This window comes from Saccharomyces mikatae (assembly GCF_947241705.1).
Source record: "Saccharomyces mikatae IFO 1815 strain IFO1815 genome assembly, chromosome: 12".
Taxonomy (NCBI): Eukaryota; Fungi; Ascomycota; class Saccharomycetes; order Saccharomycetales; family Saccharomycetaceae; genus Saccharomyces; species Saccharomyces mikatae.
Window position 1 is genome coordinate 109,679 of NC_079267.1, and position 20,986 is coordinate 130,664.

A 20,986-nucleotide genomic window follows, 5' to 3' on the forward strand; every position below is an offset into this window, starting at 1 on the left:
ATTAATATAATAAATAGTTATAGATTAAATAAATAAGGGAAAAAAGGCCGAAAAGTCTTCCAAAGGAAAGATATGAATTAATAAAAACAAAAATACCTGAAAAAAACCAGAAAACCTTGTCACCTGGAATGGGCATATATACAGACAGGGTCATAACATTGCCAGTGATAAATAAATAATAGTCATAAGAAGAGCAAACAGAAACCCATGCCAGACGGATATATGGAGGAGTGGGGTTTTGGACCATGAACATGAAAATAAAACAGTTGTTGCTTTATATAGATGTCAAAATCTTGGAAAGGCTTACCTAGAGGTTCTATGGTTAACTTCTCTTCTTTCTTTTAACTGTCTAGGCAAATGCCAAAGATTTCTTGATTTCGGCAATGGCTAAACCAGGATTTAAACCCTTTGGACAAGTTCTTGTGCAGTTCATGATGGTATGACATCTGTATAGTGACATGGAATTGTTTAGCATAGCCTTTCTTGTCTTTGTAGCTTGGTCTCTAGAGTCGATGAGCCAACGGTAAGCTTGCATTAGCACAGCGGGCCCCAAGTATTGCTCCTGATTCCACCAATACGATGGGCATGCAGTGGAACAACATGCACACAAGATACATTCGTAAAGACCATCTAATTTCTTACGATCTTCAATACTTTGCAGCACTTCTGTCCCATCTTTTGGAAACGATGATCTCTGCAAGTAAGGTTGAATAGATTTGTATTGTTGGTAGAAGTTAGTCAAATCGGGCACCAAATCTTTAACGATAAACATATGGGGTAATGGATAAATTTTTAGTTGTTTCGACTCATTTTGGTCTATCTTGCATATGCAAGCTAATGTGTTCCTACCACCAATGTTCATGGCACACGAACCACAAATGCCTTCTCTACATGACCTTCTAAAAGTTAGAGTAGAATCCTGTTCATCCTTGATCTTTAACAGTGCATCCAGCACCATAGGCCCACAGTCGTTCAAATCAACTTGGTATGACTGTAAATGAGGTTTAGCACTTGGCTCGTCTGGATTCCACCTATAAACTTTAAAAGTTTTCAATCTAGGGGTATGTGTAGCTGCAGCAGTTGTAGTTGTAGCCATACCTCTCCTGGTCACCAAACCAAAGGCATTCTTCCTCAATAGCACGTTCAACATCCCTATAAATTTGTATACTTCAGTCTTTCAAGAGAATATAACTCGACTCTTCCTCAATCCTTCCTCTTCTCTTAACGCATTTTGCATCCCCATACATAATCATTAATCCCCTTATATAAGTTTGCCCTTTTTACTCCGGAGGTAATGGGCCAATGCGAGGCTACCTTTTGGATGCTGCGGCCGTTTCTGAGGTTGGTCGTGCGGAGCTACAATAATACGATTGAATTATAGCTACATAGTGTAGAAAAGCGGGTATATACTATTATATCTGTTCACAGTATGGCTTCACAATACTTATTGTATTCTCTAACAGCAATGGCAATGTTCCTATACAGAGAGCGACGTTCTTGAGGATCACTAATCGGAATAAAGTATTCGGATTGAGACTTGAGTTTGATCTGAAGACCGGATCTTTCCAGAGTAATTCCCTGAATAGAGGGGTATCCTGTACTCCACATTAGTTCTTGTGTGGCCATTTGTACCTCGGCAATGTGCTGCATGGACACAATCACCGCTAATTCTTTGCCAGGCAATATAACGTGCGACAGGTACTCATCCTTCATAAATACTCCTCCATTAACGGTCTTGAGCCAATACTGCCCTTGAGCCTCACGTAAATCATAAGGTTTTATTATTTGGTCATGATCCACATACCTTGGTAAACGTACTCTGCAACCTTTTTGCATATCAAGCACCGTGGTTGTGCTTTTCACGCCTTGACTTAAATTACTTGTGAGATCCAAGAACCCAATAGCTGTTTTGGTTGGCAATCCAACGATACCTTTACCGAGACCTTTGAGGAAACCAGCAGCACCTTCCTTTTGCATGGCTTTGTACGGATCTAATGCAATGCCGCTCAAACCGCTTCCCAGAGTACTAGCAAAGGATTGCGCTGAGTTTGCCAAGGCATTCCTGTTGTTTTTATTTATTCTTTGTTGTAATCTTCTCACTCTTTGGAATTCCAAGTCTTGTGTTACCGACAAGCCCTTTGCCATTGACCCTGTAAACTTAGACATACTGTCGGAAAGACCAAAAACTGTCTTCTTTGCAAAACTTAGCCCCCCCTTGGCTAAATGTATGCCAATTTCTTGAGGTCTATCATTCATCATGTAACCTTGGTATGGTTCATAAAATAAATCCCAGACACCCGAACTAATTGTGTTGAAAAGACCTACCGGATTACCAAAACAATCTGCAGATCCTAGAATTTTGTGAATTTGGTACACAAATTGAGTACTGTAGTGTCTTTCAATATGGTCCATCAATATTGGTAAAGGAACTCTTACGTTATCCATAAACAGAGAATTAACTTTAACTGGTGCGTCATTAACATTACCTAGTGTCATAGCAAACATATGCACATAGTACAATGATGAAGAAAATGATTCTTCAGTCTCTTCAGCCAGGCCTGGACTAATTTCGTCAGAGCGTATAAAAGAAAGATGTAAGACGGTTGGTTGAATATGGAAGATCTCGAAATAGATATCGCCTGCCGCTTTCAATTCAGAAACATCAGGTAGCTGAATTTCTTCCTCGTATTTGTACTCTCTCGAATCCATAATCCATGGCGATCCTGGGAATTTGATGAACTCCATCATAGCATACAGCATATCCTCATCTAATTGTATAGAGAATTCTTGGATCAGTAATGTCACATGTTTGAAGTATGGGACAGCTTGGAGCGAATCGTTGACTTTAGAAATAGAGCCTGATACTACAGGGTGGTTCTCAATTTCCTTCTCTGTGTAAGGAATCTCTGTCGGATAAAGAATATTCGAGTAGTTTCCTGAAAATAGTTGGTTGTCAATTTGCATCCATTTCATTTTCCAACTGAATGTCTGGTATGCTTTAGATTCGTTATATCTCAATTCAATCCCTCTCATATTAATATAAAGAAGTTCCTGTAAATGTCCATTAATTAAAGAAATTCCAACACCTTTAAACGAAACGACAATTTGTGTGTTAACCTTTTCATCCTCATCCTTTTGCACAAAGCCATCTGTCACTGAACTATTCACTGAAACTGAAGAAGTGCTAATTGCGGAGCTAGTTTTCATTTTGTATAACCCAACATTGGCTTTGTAATTAACAATAACTAAAGCTTGCATGTCATCATCAGCGACAACGTGTAATCCGACAATAGGAGCTGGCTTGTCCCTTGATCTTTTGTCCAACCGCAACGGTGGCAGTTCACCAATCTCTGCAAGTCGAACTTCTCTTGTACGAGTACCCGATTCTAACACCAGATATTTCTCCTTAGCTGTAGGGAAATCCCACGCATATGGCATAATACTCTTTGAGGGAATCCTGTAGAATATTGGCTTGAAATTCCGGTTCGAAGATTCATTAGACTGGCCATCCTTGTATGGGTCACTAACCCTTCGAGGATCTCTCTGATAGAATATAAAGTCATGATCACTGAAATTTCTTATAGAAAATGGCCATCTACCACCACCATCCTTGATTCTTATAAATATTGTGGCTTTGTCCAAAAGAATTTCAATCTTCAAAAGCCTGTGACTTGAATTTTTTAAAACCTTCAAATATGTTACACCAACATTTTTGATAAAAAATGGTTGCGACCAATCGGAATCCCCACCTAAGAATTTCACTACTAATTGCTTGTCGACAATATTCCTCATTCTATATAAAGGCTTAGTGATGTTTGATTCTATTTGCTGGACATCTATAGATCCTGTCTCACAAACTTCAATAGGAATGTCCAAAGTGTTGCTTATAATATATCTTGGTGCAATCTCGATAACTTTACTTAGTAAGTATTTCCCCTTACCTTCGCTAATGTTAATACCTAGATTAGATTCTTGTTCTTTACTTTTTATGCTAACAGATGCATCAAATGATTGACCAATAGCGTCAAATGATAACTTGGAACTCCATTCTGATTCTTTGAACCTAATACGGGCTCTGTTACTCTTATCATCTTCTTTTTCGAAGGAAAACATTTTCGGAATAGTATACCGTTTTTCGTTTTCAAGCAGAATCTTGGATTGTGCAACATTTAAGAGAGTACTTTGAATGTATAGTTCTCTATCAGTGGCATTCATAATGATATAAGGAGAGTATAGCCTTATAACTTTTGACCTCGTACCGTCGATATTTTTATAGTCCAGTTTCAACAACAAATTCTGACCTCCAGACAGGGTCAAAGATATTGAGTCTTCTGGGTTCAGAGGACTCTTGTGTGGTGTGTTAACAATAGAGGGCTTTGAAGCTGAAGCCCCGTCTTGTAAAGGTTGAACAGCCATCAGCAGAAAGCTATCCAAGGATATATGATGAACTTCCATACTCTTTCCAGTCTTCAGGAAATCTGTTCTCTTTTCCTCTCTTTTATCGAAAATAGAAAAATTGATATCGGCTGGAAGTAAATTTTCGACTATAAGAGATGCTGAAACTACTATTTTCATATGAGGGAATATTTTCGCCAATGGCTCCCTTTCGTCATACTTTGCACCAACTTCAAAATGAAATCTTTGATCAGACTGTTCCTTTGAACAACAGAATATAGACATTTGATTACTCAACAGATCTTTCCAAGAAAGTGTCTGTCGTGACCAGTCATATAAATCTTCTGATACAGGCCTGATCCTAATATCAGAACTGTAAGCATGTTCTACAGGAACAGATTTACTTTCATGTGGCTTAATGACATAATTCAAAGATGGTTTATTTGAATCTTTTGATTCAACCAAGAGTTCAATTTCAGTCGAAGTTGTATTTTCCAAGACTAGAGTGGACCTGAATGTAATAATCTTCACATTATTCTCATCACATTTAGCCTCACAGACGATTCTATTATGCACATTATTCTTCGGTGGGCTCAAAACATGTAAGTTTTCTCCTTCGGTAGTGGCATCGATGTTCATGACACTTTTATAATCTTGTCCAGAAACACAAACCCCAAGAATATTCTTCGATTTATCAATATTCAATTTTTCTCTTATACTTCTCCAATCTTCGAATTCCCAAGGCAACGAGGTGTTTGCTTTTAGAACCACAACGTTATTTCTGTTACCTTCTGTTGTACTGTCCTGTATCCACACATCAAAATCCAACTCTGTATCGTTTATTAATAGATATGGCTTCTGAGACACTCTGGAGGCTAAGGGCAGCTCTTCTGTTAGAGATGCAGGAATATGAGAAAGCATAGCGATCGATCTGGCAGAAAGTGTAATTTCTGCGATTTTTTGAGTTAAAATATCGAAAGAAAACGCAGGATCCATTTCAGAATGCCCTTTTGATAGGTGGAATGTTACAGGAATCATCTCCAGAAGCGGCTCCCAGCTGGACCTTGAATAGTTGAATATGTTAACATAGGTTTCTAAAGAAGCAAGAGCTTCAAAATCAGTAGACCAATCCTTAGCAAAGGCGGTGATTTCATTCACGTTCATGTCTAGTATTGGCATTTCGTGAACGTCACCAATTAAAATAAATCTCAAACCACCTAAATCAGCATTGAAGGTTTCATTTTTCAAAATAGCACAGGGCACATCAATAGATTCAATATCTGAGCTCTGGCTAGGCTTGCTGCGCTCTCCCAAAATGCTTGGATCTAACACTGCCAACTTTCTTTCAAATTCATGAGAAAATTGGATCTTGTCTGTGCTCTCATCTTCCGTTACATTATGTTCTTTTTCCCTCATCTTGTTTAGTAAGGTGGAGGCTCTCTTGAATATCACCATAGCCAGACGAATATCCCTAAGTGAAATACGCATTAACAACGGCTGAACGGAAAGTTGTATATTAGTTAATAAAGTCTGTGGTGTTGAGTTTCTTTTGTCAATTGTCAAGGAAGATGAAAAATCATCCAACAATCTCAGTTTCTCTTCAGATGAATTCATCTTGAACAAAAAGATGCCAACATTATTGGCTGCAACAGTCATGATATTCTGGTCAGTTATCAAGAACTGCCCTATCTTGAATGATATAGCTTCACTATTCATGTCACAAGGATCAGCAAGCAAGATTAGAGCTGTTTCAATGATATTAACAGAATACTGTATTTTGGTTCCACCACTATTTTCTTCCATGCCTTCCACAACAGCTTTATTTCTAGGCTTCTGATTTGTGTTTTCAGGATAGTATTGATTGTTTTCGGAACTGTTGGTCATGATCGCATCAAAGAACTCTTTGAGAGATACCAAATAATCCATCGCTAGTATCATTTTTGGACTATCCATTGTCATTGAAATGTTAAAAAGGCGCCCGACTTCTAAATTTTTTCTTGAAATATTTGCCACGAATTGATATTCTTTATTCTCACTCTTAGGTATCAATTCTGTATGCTTATTATCCTTAATATTACGAATATCTTCTATCCTAAAGGCAGAAACATGTGCCTGACCATCAATAGTTCCGTCATTCTTTATACCAAGGTTGCATCCCATATCTTGAAACATGACCCTTGTTAGACCACAATCACTTAAAGAAGTAACACCCTCTGTTTTATTATAAAGAGTAAGGGCGATTTTTGGAGCCTTGAAAGAAAAGTCCAAGTATTTCTGGTCTGGATTCTTTAGATTGCTTTCATTCGGTTCTTGTAGAGACTGAGGAGTGGTTATGCGTTCACCTTCGCTACTGACAGAAACATGATTCGAAGAGGGGTCTACAGCAGCGTCTTTAACTCTTGATGTACCAGAGTCTTCGTCTGTGATGTTGAATGCAGAGGAGACCTTACTGGAAATTTCTAATAAGTAAGCCAACTGATTTTCAGTCAAATCCAGTGCAAACGATTCAAAATTGCTCGTTACCTTAAGTTCTGGAGCATCGTCTGATGGAAGTGGATCTCGGTCTATATTGAATAGTAAACCTATATTTTCGACCAAATATAGTTGTTGACTATAACCATTAAAATTTAAATTAGAGGATAATTGACCATCACGAACACCTAGTTTGATATGGTTTATTTTGTGAGATTCATCGATCACAGAGAATACGTTTTCGATGAAGAATTCACCAAGGTAAAATCTCATCGTATCGTAATCGTTCTCCTGTGCACCCGTTAACTTAGGAAATTGTATGATAGGTGCCTTAATTACAATATCCATCTTCATGTTATTTACGGCGTCAATAGAGGGTGCTTGATTGTACGCTGCAAGACGTGCTCTATCAAAGGACACTTTGGATTTCTGAAATTTAGCGAAGAAGTTAACCATTCTATTAACAGCACTTTCTATGAAATTAACATGCATAGAGCCAGTAGAATATTTTAATAATGAATCATAATCTTTGGTATTAGTGGCTGGATCAAATGATTCATAGCTCAGCTCGACTAATTCCTGGCCTTTCATTTGAATTATTTTTCTAAACACCGAATCCCTGGAAAATGATTCATTTGTTTCATCAGTTAATTCCAATCCGCCTAAATTTAGATTAACGCTATATTTTTCCGGTAGAAGAACCATCATAAACTCACCCGCTGACAGGACTAGCGTAGCTAGCTTAATGGAATCATCATTTAAAATAATATTGACAGCCTCCATTTTGATCTTCATATTGATTTTTTGTGGTGCGTCCTCCCTATCTTCTTTATTATGTCTTAAGGCATCGGCAGGCATTTCTGGAGCATTCGGATCCGTAAAAGTAAGCATTGCATAATTCATCAAAGTTAAGACAGATTTTGGTGTTAATACCAACTGCAATTCGCTCATATGCATGACAATATCTTGATCAAACAACTCAATCAAAGTATCGTTATGAGATACAATTCTTTGGATTCTCTTGTACTTTAGCGTAAACAAATCCTTTGGGGACCTTGTCACTTTCTCAACGCCGGAAGATATCAAGTTTTTGAATTCCTTGTTAGCAGACTGCTCAATGAAATCTTCAACATCCAATGAATGTACCCTTAAATCCAAATTCATTTCTTTGGCCCTTTTATCAAAATTAAAATTCAATCTTTGACACAAAATATCAATCAGCTTTTCGCTGTCTCTAGAATCATTCTTGATGCATTGAAAAAATGCTATCTTAGCTTGATCGATATCAAAATGAAGTTCTAAAAATTTTTGTTCAATTTGAAGTGGCTGCATATTTTCTAATACTTTCAATGTATTCTTCAATTGCAATTGAATTTGTTTCTTTATTTCTTGTTCGGAACTAGAAGAGGAGTAATTAATATAGTCGCTGTTGTTTTCATCATCATCAATCATAGAAGGTATGAAACTTGTAATCAAGTTCATAATAGTTTTGTATTGAATATCGTTTATGGAAAGACTTAAGCGCGGTAAATGACCAAAAACCCTTATGGTGGGCAATTTATATGCTTTAGGCAGTATTGATAAATCCACGGTTAGTTCTAATTTCATCTTATCCAGGATTCTAAAGTCATTCGTTGATGAGGTGGTATTGATTTTACCTATAGTCGACTGAATATCAGGACCGACCAATATCTGAGTGTCCTGGGATAAGATTTGAAACCTGTCAAACATTAGTCTATTTATTTCGTTACCATCAATCTCGTCATACTCTTCCGGTGATAGCTGCTTTATTTCCTTTATCTTCTCCTTTGGTACTAAATCACTGAGTATAGAGATATGACCGGCATCGATGATTGCACAAGGAGTATCCCAATCATGCGGATCCAACGGTAATATGATCAACGGTGCTTGCAAATCTAAGGATACATTTACAGTTTTGTGATCCTCTAGCAAGGACTCTATACCCATTCTTGTTTGTGTAGTCCAACCCTCTACAGTTGCTTCTGCAGCGTTAACTATATTACCGATCGTTTCCATGTGTTGATTTGACGCCTTAAAAAACTTGTGAACTTCTGTAATGAAATGGACATGATAAAACACAGTCATTCCTAATAATTTGATGTTCAAGTTCGAATCGGCTAACCCATCTAGTGGATTTAATTCAAATGAAGCACGCAATAAAGGTTCTTCCTCTTCTTCTTTCCCTCCGGAAACGAGACGGTCATTTGAAGATTGATCTTTAGATGCACCCCTAACACTGATAATATGTTTATATAATGCGTTAGGCGAGCCATCTTCCAGGCTAAATTTGTTCAATTGGAAGCTCGATAAAAATGAATCTGGTCTTTGGGCAAAATCGACTTTACAATTCTCAAAAATAATAGAACCCAGATTTAAGTTTTGCTTTTTCTTTCGTATAGTGAATAAACCCTTTCTTAGTAGACTTGTTACACGAAGTTCAACCCTATCCCTAGGTACCTGCAGTACAGGACCCTTTTCTTGATTCTCGTCAAATTCGATAGCATCATAAAGCTCTTGACGTTGCTCTTCTGACATTATTAAGTCTTCGTCTACTTCATCGGCAGGTTTACCATTCCACCATGAAGAGAGCCAGCCTCCATTACCTTTTGTTGTAGACTTGTTGGAAGTTTCCGGTTCAATATTGGAGCTAGCAGTGGGCGTGGGCGAATCTTCACTCATGCCCAGTTTGTATTGCGCGTACTGTCTCTTAGCAACAGACCTAAAGAGAACAATTTCATCGTACGTTAAATATTTATGCAGTTCAGACAGTTGAGCCTCTTGATCGGAGTCACGTAATTGAGTTTCCAAATTTCTTAATTTTAATTTTTCAACCCATAATTTTGTATATAACCTCCGTTGCTCACATTTCTCCTTCATACTTTCCCAAGTCCACATTTTATTCTTTTCATGAATTTCGTTAACAACACAAATGGCGATATATTTGAACCATTCTGTTGGGTTTTCACTGACTGCGAAAGATGGTCTGACTTTTTTGAATTTCTTGGTAATTTGTCTTAACTGGATGCTAGATAAGACATGTAAGATATCATTGTATTCCGTATCGTCTAGTTCTAAACCAAATTCATCATAGAACATCTGCAAATCAATATGTGGTTGCTCCTCCGTGGAACCGAGCTTGTTAATACTAAGCTTCCCCAACCCACTAACCGGTTTCAGAATGTATTGATGCTTAGGAACAGTAGAATCGTTCGATGCAATCATATCTTTGAAACTCGTTAAAAAATTCTCCAAACTTCTATCTTTATCGCCATCAGAAATCAAAGGCTGAGAGTCAGTATTCCAGTACAAACAAAGTGAATTTAAAGTTAGTAGCTTGTGCGTGATATTTTGAGTAATATCAATGAAGCTTGGTGCCCAATTGGAATCTGTGGATACAGCTGATAGCTCATTCAAAGTCAGCCCAACAGAAGAAGGACCCGTCGTGAAGATCCCGTCCATGTCTTCGTACCTCAAATGAATATTTTTTATGGTGACTTGTAAATTATCTATAATTTTTGTAGTCAAGGACTGCATGAACCCGGTATTGTTTTTTCCTGAGGAAGATGACGATGTCTTATTCTCCGATTGATTGCTCAGTATGCGGGCCTGATTAGTCAATTCCCATTCAGCCACTTTTCTCATTTTTAACCGAAATGCTCTCTTCACCATCTCTTCATCATTCTCATTATCCTCTGACCGAGGGGAGCATAATAAATAGCAGTCTTCGATAATAATCTTTACGGGCTTATTCTTCAAACTTGACCATGGAACTGTTAATACCAAATCGCCCAGTATCCCTGATTTTACGTCTATAGGTAGATCTAATGAGTCCAAGCAATCTTTTCTTAGTTTCAAGTTTTTCAACTTCACATCACCACTCCATATACCAACATTTAATTGGTTAGGATCGAAATTTTCCACATATGAGCCTAATAATCGGTTTAGCAAATTAGCGGCTAGAGACTCTAACATTTACTCCTTTTTCTTGTCTTCCTGATTTTTTTCTTTTGGTAGTCACGATATTCTATTGCGTAAAATTGAATAAAGTTAGAAAGAGTTGGCTCAATGGTTGGTGAATGTACGTTTTTTGCAGATTGAAACGACGACTAACTCTATAAAGATGGATACATTCCTTAATAAAAATCCCCTTTTCATAATGAAGCAGATGGCATTACCCGACTCTCAGAGAATATAATATGCACAAGAAGTTGAAAGAAATTAGTACTAGTTTATGATAAAGATAAAGATAAGGACACAATTGAACCGTTTATTTAGTGTTCTATGAAATTATATCAAAAAAAAAAATCAAAAAAAACCAGAAAAAAGAAAAGGGAAGTGCATATAAATTGACATTACGAAAATAATCGCGAAGGTCGATCAATCACCCCCCTCTTAACCTCAATACCAGATGTAATGTAGACTCTTTCTGAATATTGTAGTCAGATAGTGTTCTACCGTCTTCTAGCTGTTTACCGGCGAAGATCAATCTCTGCTGGTCTGGAGGAATACCTTCTTTATCCTGAATCTTGGACTTGACATTATCAATAGTATCCGAAGATTCAACCTCCAGGGTTATGGTCTTACCGGTTAAAGTTTTGACGAAAATTTGCATACCACCTCTTAGCCTCAATACCAGATGTAATGTAGACTCTTTCTGAATATTGTAGTCAGATAGTGTTCTACCGTCTTCTAGCTGTTTACCGGCGAAGATCAATCTCTGCTGGTCTGGAGGAATACCTTCTTTATCCTGAATCTTGGACTTGACATTATCAATAGTATCCGAAGATTCAACCTCCAGGGTTATGGTCTTACCGGTTAAAGTTTTGACGAAAATTTGCATACCACCTCTTAGCCTCAATACCAGATGTAATGTAGACTCTTTCTGAATATTGTAGTCAGATAGTGTTCTACCATCTTCTAGCTGTTTACCGGCGAAGATCAATCTCTGCTGATCTGGAGGAATACCTTCCTTGTCCTGAATCTTGGACTTGACATTATCAATAGTATCCGAAGATTCGACTTCCAGTGTTATAGTCTTACCAGTTAAAGTTTTGACGAAAATTTGCATAACTCCTTAGTTGAAGTAAAGCTGGGGTGAAGAGTTCGAGAGTTTTAGCGTATTTTAATGGATAAACGATGTTTCAATCCTTATCCTTTCAGTTTCTGCTCTTCGTATACTGAAGCCTAAAAGAAAAGGAAGAAAAGCAGACGAATGTAACGGTGGCAAATCCCGGAGCTTCCAATATATATATATATATATATACATATATATATACCACCAAGGGAGAACCGCCCTCAAAAGCCACTGAATACTAGAAATTACTGATAAGCGGCATCGCCCCTGAAAAAAGAAACGGAGTGGGGTAACATATGCACGTGACCGGATGCACGGCTGTGTATAGTTCCTCTGGGCGGCTATTTTTTGTGTTCAGAACGAAATTATCTTTTCTGGAACATTCTAGAACAAATTAAAATCGAAATGTCAATGTCACAACAATAATTGGCGAAAAATGAAAACTTTCCTATGTTCTTTTCCACATTGGGTCACGTTTTTGTGACAACTTGCCGGAAACAGGTATTGTTTCGTCGATACGGACATTTGTTTTCCATAGGTTGCCCTGTGTAAGCAGAATGGTTAGTGGTAAAGGTTCGTAACTTCATCTAAATGGATTATTTGAAGATTTGGGCCTGAAGGAGAGCCTACTTATTCCACCTGCGGCACCTGGAGCATCTTCGTTGTCTTCTTCCGCCAGGGGATCTAACGAAAAGCGGGCGTATTCGTGCGTATTTCTGGCCCGTTGCCTCTGGAAATCTAGACTAGTGCTAGTAATGGCGGGCTTGACTTTCTTTTCTATGCTTTGTCGCGTGAGCTCATTTCTCATCTCTTCCAGCTTCAAATGGCTATTGTCCGTGGACTTCCTGCCCGGAGTCGATATGCTTGACCGGAATTGGATTACGTCCTTGCGCTGTTTTTCAAGCAGCTCGTCGTCTTGGAGCAATTCCAAAACATTTCTGCTTAACTTGTGAATGTCTTCGGCCTTGCGTTCATCCCGAGCATCCTGGACCTGGAAATCCTCTAGGATTTCAACTAGTATCATGTTACTTTTTAGCCACTTTATGAATTCATTGGATCCGTTGTTCATCAGGTACGACACCAGAGTCAGGGTCTTCATTACCTGGATGCAATTGCGGTGTGAATTTCTCCTGTTTTGGCCGAGTAATAATCGTTTCCGAACTACCTGGATGATTTCACGTACTGTCTTGGGACTGTACGTCAAAATTGATATTTCGTTCATCAGCGTCCCCGTCGCACCACTAGTCTCGTCCTCGTTGGTGGCTTGCTTCACCTTCGATTCTGTCGGTGACTGAATAAAACTTTTGAAGGTATCTAACAAAGGCATCACTACCTTCTCGCTGTACGTAAGCTCCTTTTTTTAGTATGTTAGAGTTTTCCGCTTATTCAACATATACTCTCAGTTGGCGTTTTCTCATTCTTTTTCTTTTTTTTCTCTCATTGAAGCGTTGTCCTGGAGATGCAAAGAATAGAGATGAAAATTCTACTGAAAAAATTACTAATACACAGTGGTACTTATAGATACAAGTAATTGACCGTATTTAAGGTGACAATGCAGCTATTCTGAACTTATCATTCGTCTTTAAAATAGCCGCGACGCCACTATCTCCGCATAAAACTTCTATATCCGAGAAATCTGCAGTTTCATTTGGCAAATCAAGAGTACTTGCTTCGTCGTTAATCCAACTTTTTGTTTTCTTGTCGAATTTGTTTACTGCCAATGATCTGTTCTCGCTTGAATATACGATCATATTTTTACCAGAGTCATCAATGTCATACACAACGGTCCCTGTCTTCGATTCTGGAAGTGTGTAAATTGGGTATGCTAAAGTGCCCACGTCCTTTCTTAGGTCGAAACAAGCCACGATTCGGTCACAGCTTACCACCATCCAGTATCCATTGTCTGAAAATTTTACCTCCTTTATCTTGACGTCTTTTTCCATAGGAAATCTAGAGCTGGCTTGATCAGTTGACGATAAACTGTAAACGTCCAGTATACCTTCTGAAGAGTGAAGAGCTAATAGTAAAGAATCCTTATGTAGAGCACCACTGGTATAGTCCACGTCCAACTTTCCAGAATGAACAGTGTACTGAGACTCGTCCGCGTAGGATTGGAAGACTATTTTACCTTTATTGTCCGCCCAGATAAAGTATTCAGTATTGACCTCGTTGTGGCCGTACATGTATATAATCTGGTTAGAAGAATCTGCCTCTATTTCCCTCAAGGCTATATTTTTTTTCGAGTCCAATATGATTATATGGTTACCAGGGTATAAGAGTAGCAACCGATTACAAGATCCTCTTGAAACAATAATAGGTTGCTCTTCTCCAGTGCGAGGGTTTGGTGTAGTTAGTGTAGTAAGTGATTTCAGATCCTTCAATTGGGTAAAATATAAAGTGCTAATGTCACAGCGACATACAGAAATCCACTTTTCATAGTACATGAGATGATTTAATTCTTTGTATGGGTATGTTTTAATTGTACAGGAGTAATTTTGTGCCGGCAGCAGCTCTAAATTTTTTAGGGTAGGCCATTTGTATGCTTTGAGCTTGCCTTTGGCTACGAAATCTCTAGAAGATTGAAGCAGACCTTGCAAAAACTCTTCTTTCGTGATAACCACTGTTCGCTGTGGAGATTTTGATGAGTTGTCCGAGCTCTCGTTTTTTTCCATCAATAATTGTGCAGCAACCAACTTTGCAGCATCTCTTTCGTACATTACAGTTGACAATTTTTTGCTTAAAGTATCTAACGTTGATCGCAACTTGAAGTTTTCCAGCATTATAGCGTCCCACTCATTTTGCAGACTCGTCAAGAGATTTGGAATCGAGTAATTTGCCTTCAATGTAGCGGAATTCGTAGATTCTATTAAAGAAGCCTGTTGCGCACTAGGTACAATCTCCACGATATCTTCAATGCTCAAGAGCTCATTTGTTATTGGGTCCTTCCCTGTATCTTTAACATACTGCTCAAGAAGTGATTTTTCAAATATGTTCCTTGATCTAGGCGAGAACACTGGCTTTCTAGGCACCTTTCCACTAATGGCACAAAACATCGTTCCTCCAGTAGGCTTTCTCGTTCCTGTTTATATCTTTTATTCATCATGGAAAGTTTGCATCTTTTCAAATAGGCCCTTATGAAATTTTCAGCGCCGCTACCCGAAAAAAGAACTAGACATATCAGCGTGAAATTTGTTCACGGTCAAGTCATCGAGTACTCTTTACTGAGTCGCTAGTTTGAGTTGGAGCTGTTTCAAGGGACTTTACCAGTGTACATAGTACAAGAAGCGCTTTCTGAACTCGCCAATATAAGATAATACTCAAAATTAGTTTGGGAAAAAAGTTACTGCAGTCAGATTATAATAATATGGTGATAAATTCCAAAGAAGATTTGCCTCAATATACCAAAGATTCAGACTCAGATTCAGACTCAGATTCTAGCAGTAATTCTAACGGGGGATCTCTATCAATTCCATCTTCAAAGAGCGCAACCGTAGCTCTCAATAGTGAAGAATATGAGGACGACGAGGACAATGATGTGAACGAATTGGAGGCTGAATTGATCAACAATATATCGTATGCAAGGGATGAAGATGAAACTATCTTTGTAGGATTGAAGGAAAGACAAAAATTACATCTATGTGGCGTTTTTCGTTTGCAAATAGTGAAAGGTGGCATTGTCTACAACAATGTACATTATAATGCTTCGAGAGAGATTCTAACATTTTGGCACCCACTATCACAATCTATACCTACTATAGATTTTTCACATTTTGCAGGTTGGCAAGACAAAGTTTTTATGCCGAAAAACAATAGATTTAACATCAAATATGACGAATTCAAATCATTCCCGTGTGTTCTTCGTGTTTTTAATTCTAAGCACACAGGCCTATTAGAAGCCGGTCATTTGTATCACGACGTTAACTATCTTTGGAAACCCAAGGAACCTTACTTTCCAGCAAACGAAAGAGCAACGTATCATCTACTACATGAGTCGGATCAAATTCAACCCTTATCGTTGCCTGAATGTTGGTCAGCACCCTTAGAACAGTTATATTTGAGTCATAAAAACGCTGCGTATGATACAAGAGTTATGGTGATTGGTGGTAAGAATTCTGGTAAGTCTACTTTCTTGAGGCTTTTGTTAGAAAAATTTACACAAGATATACGAGATTGTGCAACAAGCCAGGAAGAACTACTATATTTGGATTTAGATCCTGGTCAACCTGAGTACTCACTCCCTGATTCAGTCTCTCTAAACAAGGTTTTTTCTAGCCCTATCGTTCTAGGACAACATTTTTGTCAAGATTCAAATTTCCAAACCTTACTACAGTTCTACGTTGGATCCTCCTCCCCGCAAGACGAGCCCTCATCATACCTGAACTATACTGATAAACTTATAGATTATTTAGAGGAGCAGGCCTTTTTCGGAACGTCTTTGCTTAACTTACCTGGGTGGATAAAAGGATTTGGGATGCATATTTTGAATCATATCATAAGGAAGTATAAGCCCACACACTTATTGTTCTTGGAAACAGCAAATTCAAAGAGGCATTTAGATGAACTAACGATCCCACAGAGTTTTTGCACATCACTAAGAGATGCATATGTGCCCGAAGTTGTTCGTATACCAGCTCATAATCTAAGTCGCGCTCTATCTTCTCGGTTCCATGCATCACAACTGAGAACTTTCAGGATACTGGCATTGTTTCATAAAGTAACTCAATGTGATTACGATTTTGCTCCGCTTTTGAAATCTGCACCCCTACAAATCTCATATGGTGAAAGTAAAGACGGTATTCAAGGTATTCAATTCCCTGTGGAATTTCAAAATCTAAATCCTGAAGATATAAGATCAGCATTGGAAGGTACTGTAGTTGGGATACATATACATTCCATAGAGCACCCTTTAGATGTAAAAAATTTGGATACCTTTCCTATCTTACAATCGTACACACCTTCTCTTAAGAAGTTCATAACCCTAGGATTGATACATTCCGTTAATACATCGCAGCAAATAATGAACATTTATGTACCTCCTTGTCATATCCAAATTCTAGCTGAACAACCCAGAGATGTTAAATGGATAATAGTAAGACATAAAACGGAAACGCCTTTTTGCGATTTGCTTCCATCCTCCCGCACAATAACATGGGATGCTAGCATAGAAATACCGTTCGCAACTTTTGAAAGAAGGAAGAAATTGGAACATGTGTGGAAAGTTCGTAAGAACGTCATGAGACGAGGCCAATTTATAAAGAGATAGTAAAAAGTATGTCCATAATTTTACCACATATTGGCAAAGATAAACGAAGGAAACACAAAAATCATGCATTATTATCTATATATTTATTCACATACTTATCCCTTCAATCTAGTAGTTAAATAATTATTTGGAGCCTACCCAACATAAACAAATATATTTATCTACTGTTTTACTTCCTCCGCATCCTTCATCTCTTCCGTTAGACCCATCTTTTTATTTAACCTATCGTACTTCAGTCTATCTTTATCGCTCACCGAAGGTTTAATTTTTCTTAGTGCATTTTGGAAGTCAGACATGGTCACTATAATTTCTTCACCAGACACGCCTACTGATAAGTCTTCGAATTCCTTGTCTAAATCATTATCAAGAACGGATTGTATTTCTTCGCTCTGAAAAAAGTTTCTTTTCAGAGCTAAAACTGAACTTTCCCTAACTAAAGCGGCCAAGTCGGCACCTGAGAAGTTGTTACACTTTTCATTTGTAATTATTTTCTCGAAATCAACATCACTACTCAATGGTGTTCCATGTGATTTGGTCAAAGTCTTGATAATATCTAGTTTTTCTTCTGTATTGGGTAATTCAATAAATAAAGTTTTGTCCAACCTACCAGGTCTTAGCATAGCAGGATCTATCATATCTGGTCTATTAGTAGCACCGATTACGAAAATACCTCTTCTATCATTCAGCCCATCCAATTCAGTTAACAGGGTGTTGACGACCCTCGAAGAAGATTCGGATAAAGAAGTGTCCCTTCTTGGTACCAGGGCATCCAGTTCATCAAAGAAAATGACACACGGTACGGACGCTCTTGCTCTAGTAAAAACTTGTCTGATGGATCTTTCTGATTCACCAACATATTTGTTTAACAATTCGGGGCCTTTAATGGATATAAAATTTGCACGAGATTCATTAGCGACAGCTTTAGCTAGTAAAGTTTTACCACAGCCCGGTGGGCCCCATAGTAGAACACCGCCAGGAGCGCTAATCCCCACCTTTTCATAAAGTTCAGGTCGCTTAATAGGTTGAACGATGGCCATATTTAATTCAATTCTAACTCTTTGTAATGCACCAACATTTGCCCAAGTGACGTCTGGAACAGTAGCAAACCCTTCCCTCTTTGCTGTTGGTTGAATAGTTGGCAATGCTTTCAAGAAGTCTTCATACTTAATGGATAATAAAGATAACTTTTCATCTGATAAAGGTTCAGGATAGTTGTGAATAAACTGTTGGACTACAGACAAAGGTAAAGGGTCGATTATGTTCGCAGTATTTTTCAGGCTAGATTCATCTTCGTTTGCAGCTTCATCAATTTCCATCTTATCCTCCAAACTATCCACCGTTGTACTTGTGGGGGATTGAATATTAGCATATGTTTGAAAGATCCTTTTAATAGCACACGTACCAGCGGCTGTGACTAAAGCCTTTAAATCAGCACCGACAAATCCTGGAGTTAACTTTGCCAACTTGGCGAAATCGATTATACCATCAATTTTTAAGTTATTTGACATTTTCTTTAAAATATGTAACCTTGAGACTTCATTGGGCACATTCAAACATATCTCTCTATCAAATCTACCTGCTCTTCTTAATGCTGCGTCCAAAGAATCAGGCCTATTAGTGGCACCTATGATAATTACAGGTTTTCCATTTGTTTTCTCCATTGTTAGTTCATCCATTGAGGTCAATAATTGAGCTACTATTCTTTTTTCCATTTCTCTTTGGGCGCCACCATCACGTTTAGGTGTAATGGCATCTATTTCATCAAAGAAGACAAGACATGGTGCCAAGCTCTTGGCTTCATCGAACAAATCCCTAATTTTTTTTTCACTTTCCCCAGACATTCCACTAACAACCGAAGGAGCAGAAATAGATATAAAGGGAACTTTTAACTCTCCAGCCAGTGCATTAGCAATGGATGTCTTACCACAACCAGGTGGGCCGTGCAGCAAAACACCTCTAGGTGGTTCTACCCCTGTAGATAAGAATATTTCTGGGTGAAGAATGGGGAGACCTATGAGTTCCATAAGTTGTGCAACGACATCATCCATGCCCCCTAAAGACTTTAAAGACGAATTGGGAGGAGATCTATCTTCCTTAATTTTTTGGCGTTTTACTTTACACGTACCTTCTTTGGACCTTTTCTTTGATTTTTTTAGGTCTTCTGATTTAGGACTGTCTCCATCTGTTATAGGCTCTGTAGCTAGTCCTGGTTTGGACCACATGCTAGTTATACGTTTATTCATCTCATTCGTGTCCTGATCAAGCATCATGTTCTTTTTAGCTAGCTCTTCTTCCAAACTTGCCTTCTCTTCCTCCGCTTTGTTGTAACCTGAATAAGATCCGAATTCTTCTAATTCTGATTCAATGACATCTTTGAGCATTCGGTCGATTGTCTTTTGTAAGACAACTTTTTTAACCCTCTGAAGTGATAGATCTTTAGTTAAACAAAAAGTAAAAATCTCGCCTGCTGTTAAATCTTTAGCAAAAAACATCGATTCAAAGACATCTTCATTTTCTTTATCCCCATCATTCTCGCTTTGTTCCACTTGGCTTTCTTGTCTCAGAGATCTTTTTCTGTCCAAAGTTTTTTCTTCCAATAGACGATAGATAAGATCAACGATTTTGTTATCTAGCGAGCTTGTCAATGAGCTTTTTTTTGAACTTGTTTTAACCATTGTACCGGCCTTCACACAACGCAACTATTGTTGGTTTTAACGAACCTCTGTTCACAGTATCTCGCTGATTATTTACTCATTCCGCTGTCAATTATCACACAATTCTCTCAACTTGCGATGAGCTGAATGAAAAATTTTGAAAGATATTAGTCACCCGCGACGAACATTGAAGTTTGCCATGACAACCATATAGAGTGGACTTATAAAGGCTGGTCTCAAGAACTATGCTTGACTAGCTCAGCCACAAATAAGTCAATAACTTCGTAATGGGTAAGCCTTCTCTCACGATAACAACAGCGAAAGCCATTATAAACTCAGAATATACGCTTATCAAATCACATTCTAAATACAAGCTTCCTGTGTATTTTAGTAAGCTCGATGCAGACTTAACTGAGGGAAGAATCACGGTTGTTAAGCTATTTTACCGCCGATTTATGAGACTGAAACCCTTCATATCAAATGTGAAAATGGTTAAAGACACTTATAGGGATTATCTTCGCTATAAGTTCGTTAAAGAAAACTACGAACTCAAACGATATCTGGCATTCTATCCTGATAGTATGAGATCAGAAACCGAGCTTGAACTTCTGAGTGACATAAAATGTAATGAAAAGGTACTGCCAATGGATGAAATGCAAAAAACCTTGGACTTTGTTCTAAAAAGTTGTTCATATCTGCCTGAAACAAAACACCAAAAGTGGGACATTGCAAGAGACAACACATATTGCAGGCAAATTTTAAAGAACCTTTTAACGATGCAGTATGAAAAGTATAGGTCAAAGTCATATCGAGGAATAGGTCATGATGAACTTGATGTCAAGTTCTCTCATTTGAAAGCTGCTTCTATTCGGCAGACTAAATCAAGCAAAAGTGATAAAAAAAAGATTCCGCTGTACAAAGTATTTAGTGATTTCGATACAACTTTAGTATATCTCAATGAAACATTAGGTACAAGGCTGTAAAAGCAACAATCTTAGTAAGAGAGCGGGACTTTTGTAGTACGTATGATTACATGAAAAAATTAATCAATGTATATAAAATCTGCTATGCGCAATACCATTCTACGATGGCATTTATATCCATGAA

The 20,986-nt window shown here is 38.0% G+C and overlaps 8 protein-coding genes across 8 annotated transcripts; 2 read left to right on the top strand and 6 right to left on the bottom strand.

The window, feature by feature from the left end:
• Positions 1 to 349: 349 nt before the first annotated feature.
• SDH2 (succinate dehydrogenase iron-sulfur protein subunit SDH2) lies at positions 350 to 1,150 on the bottom strand (the record flags this gene model as incomplete). The annotated part of the gene is made up of 1 exon (XM_056224068.1): positions 350 to 1,150. One exon carries the CDS (start codon positions 1,148 to 1,150, stop codon positions 350 to 352), a length of 801 nt encoding a protein of 266 aa, XP_056078023.1.
• A 272-nt stretch (positions 1,151 to 1,422) lies between these two features.
• Positions 1,423 to 10,860, bottom strand: VPS13 (membrane morphogenesis protein VPS13; the record flags this gene model as incomplete). Its single annotated transcript, XM_056224069.1, has 1 exon — positions 1,423 to 10,860. The coding sequence occupies one exon, from the start codon at positions 10,858 to 10,860 to the stop codon at positions 1,423 to 1,425; it is 9,438 nt and encodes a 3,145-aa protein (XP_056078024.1).
• Positions 10,861 to 11,269: 409 nt separating this feature from the next.
• On the bottom strand, positions 11,270 to 11,956 carry UBI4 (ubiquitin; the record flags this gene model as incomplete). The annotated part of the gene is made up of 1 exon (XM_056224070.1): positions 11,270 to 11,956. One exon carries the CDS (start codon positions 11,954 to 11,956, stop codon positions 11,270 to 11,272), a length of 687 nt encoding a protein of 228 aa, XP_056078025.1.
• Positions 11,957 to 12,545: 589 nt separating this feature from the next.
• ENT4 (Ent4p) lies at positions 12,546 to 13,289 on the bottom strand (the record flags this gene model as incomplete). The annotated part of the gene is made up of 1 exon (XM_056224071.1): positions 12,546 to 13,289. One exon carries the CDS (start codon positions 13,287 to 13,289, stop codon positions 12,546 to 12,548), a length of 744 nt encoding a protein of 247 aa, XP_056078026.1.
• Positions 13,290 to 13,503: 214 nt separating this feature from the next.
• On the bottom strand, positions 13,504 to 15,015 carry PRP19 (E3 ubiquitin-protein ligase PRP19; the record flags this gene model as incomplete). The annotated part of the gene is made up of 1 exon (XM_056224072.1): positions 13,504 to 15,015. One exon carries the CDS (start codon positions 15,013 to 15,015, stop codon positions 13,504 to 13,506), a length of 1,512 nt encoding a protein of 503 aa, XP_056078027.1.
• A 311-nt stretch (positions 15,016 to 15,326) lies between these two features.
• On the top strand, positions 15,327 to 17,225 carry GRC3 (polynucleotide 5'-hydroxyl-kinase; the record flags this gene model as incomplete). Its single annotated transcript, XM_056224073.1, has 1 exon — positions 15,327 to 17,225. The coding sequence occupies one exon, from the start codon at positions 15,327 to 15,329 to the stop codon at positions 17,223 to 17,225; it is 1,899 nt and encodes a 632-aa protein (XP_056078028.1).
• A 161-nt stretch (positions 17,226 to 17,386) lies between these two features.
• RIX7 (putative AAA family ATPase RIX7) lies at positions 17,387 to 19,900 on the bottom strand (the record flags this gene model as incomplete). Its single annotated transcript, XM_056224074.1, has 1 exon — positions 17,387 to 19,900. One exon carries the CDS (start codon positions 19,898 to 19,900, stop codon positions 17,387 to 17,389), a length of 2,514 nt encoding a protein of 837 aa, XP_056078029.1.
• A 266-nt stretch (positions 19,901 to 20,166) lies between these two features.
• IRC19 (Irc19p) lies at positions 20,167 to 20,862 on the top strand (the record flags this gene model as incomplete). Its single annotated transcript, XM_056224076.1, has 1 exon — positions 20,167 to 20,862. One exon carries the CDS (start codon positions 20,167 to 20,169, stop codon positions 20,860 to 20,862), a length of 696 nt encoding a protein of 231 aa, XP_056078030.1.
• Positions 20,863 to 20,986: the final 124 nt, after the last annotated feature.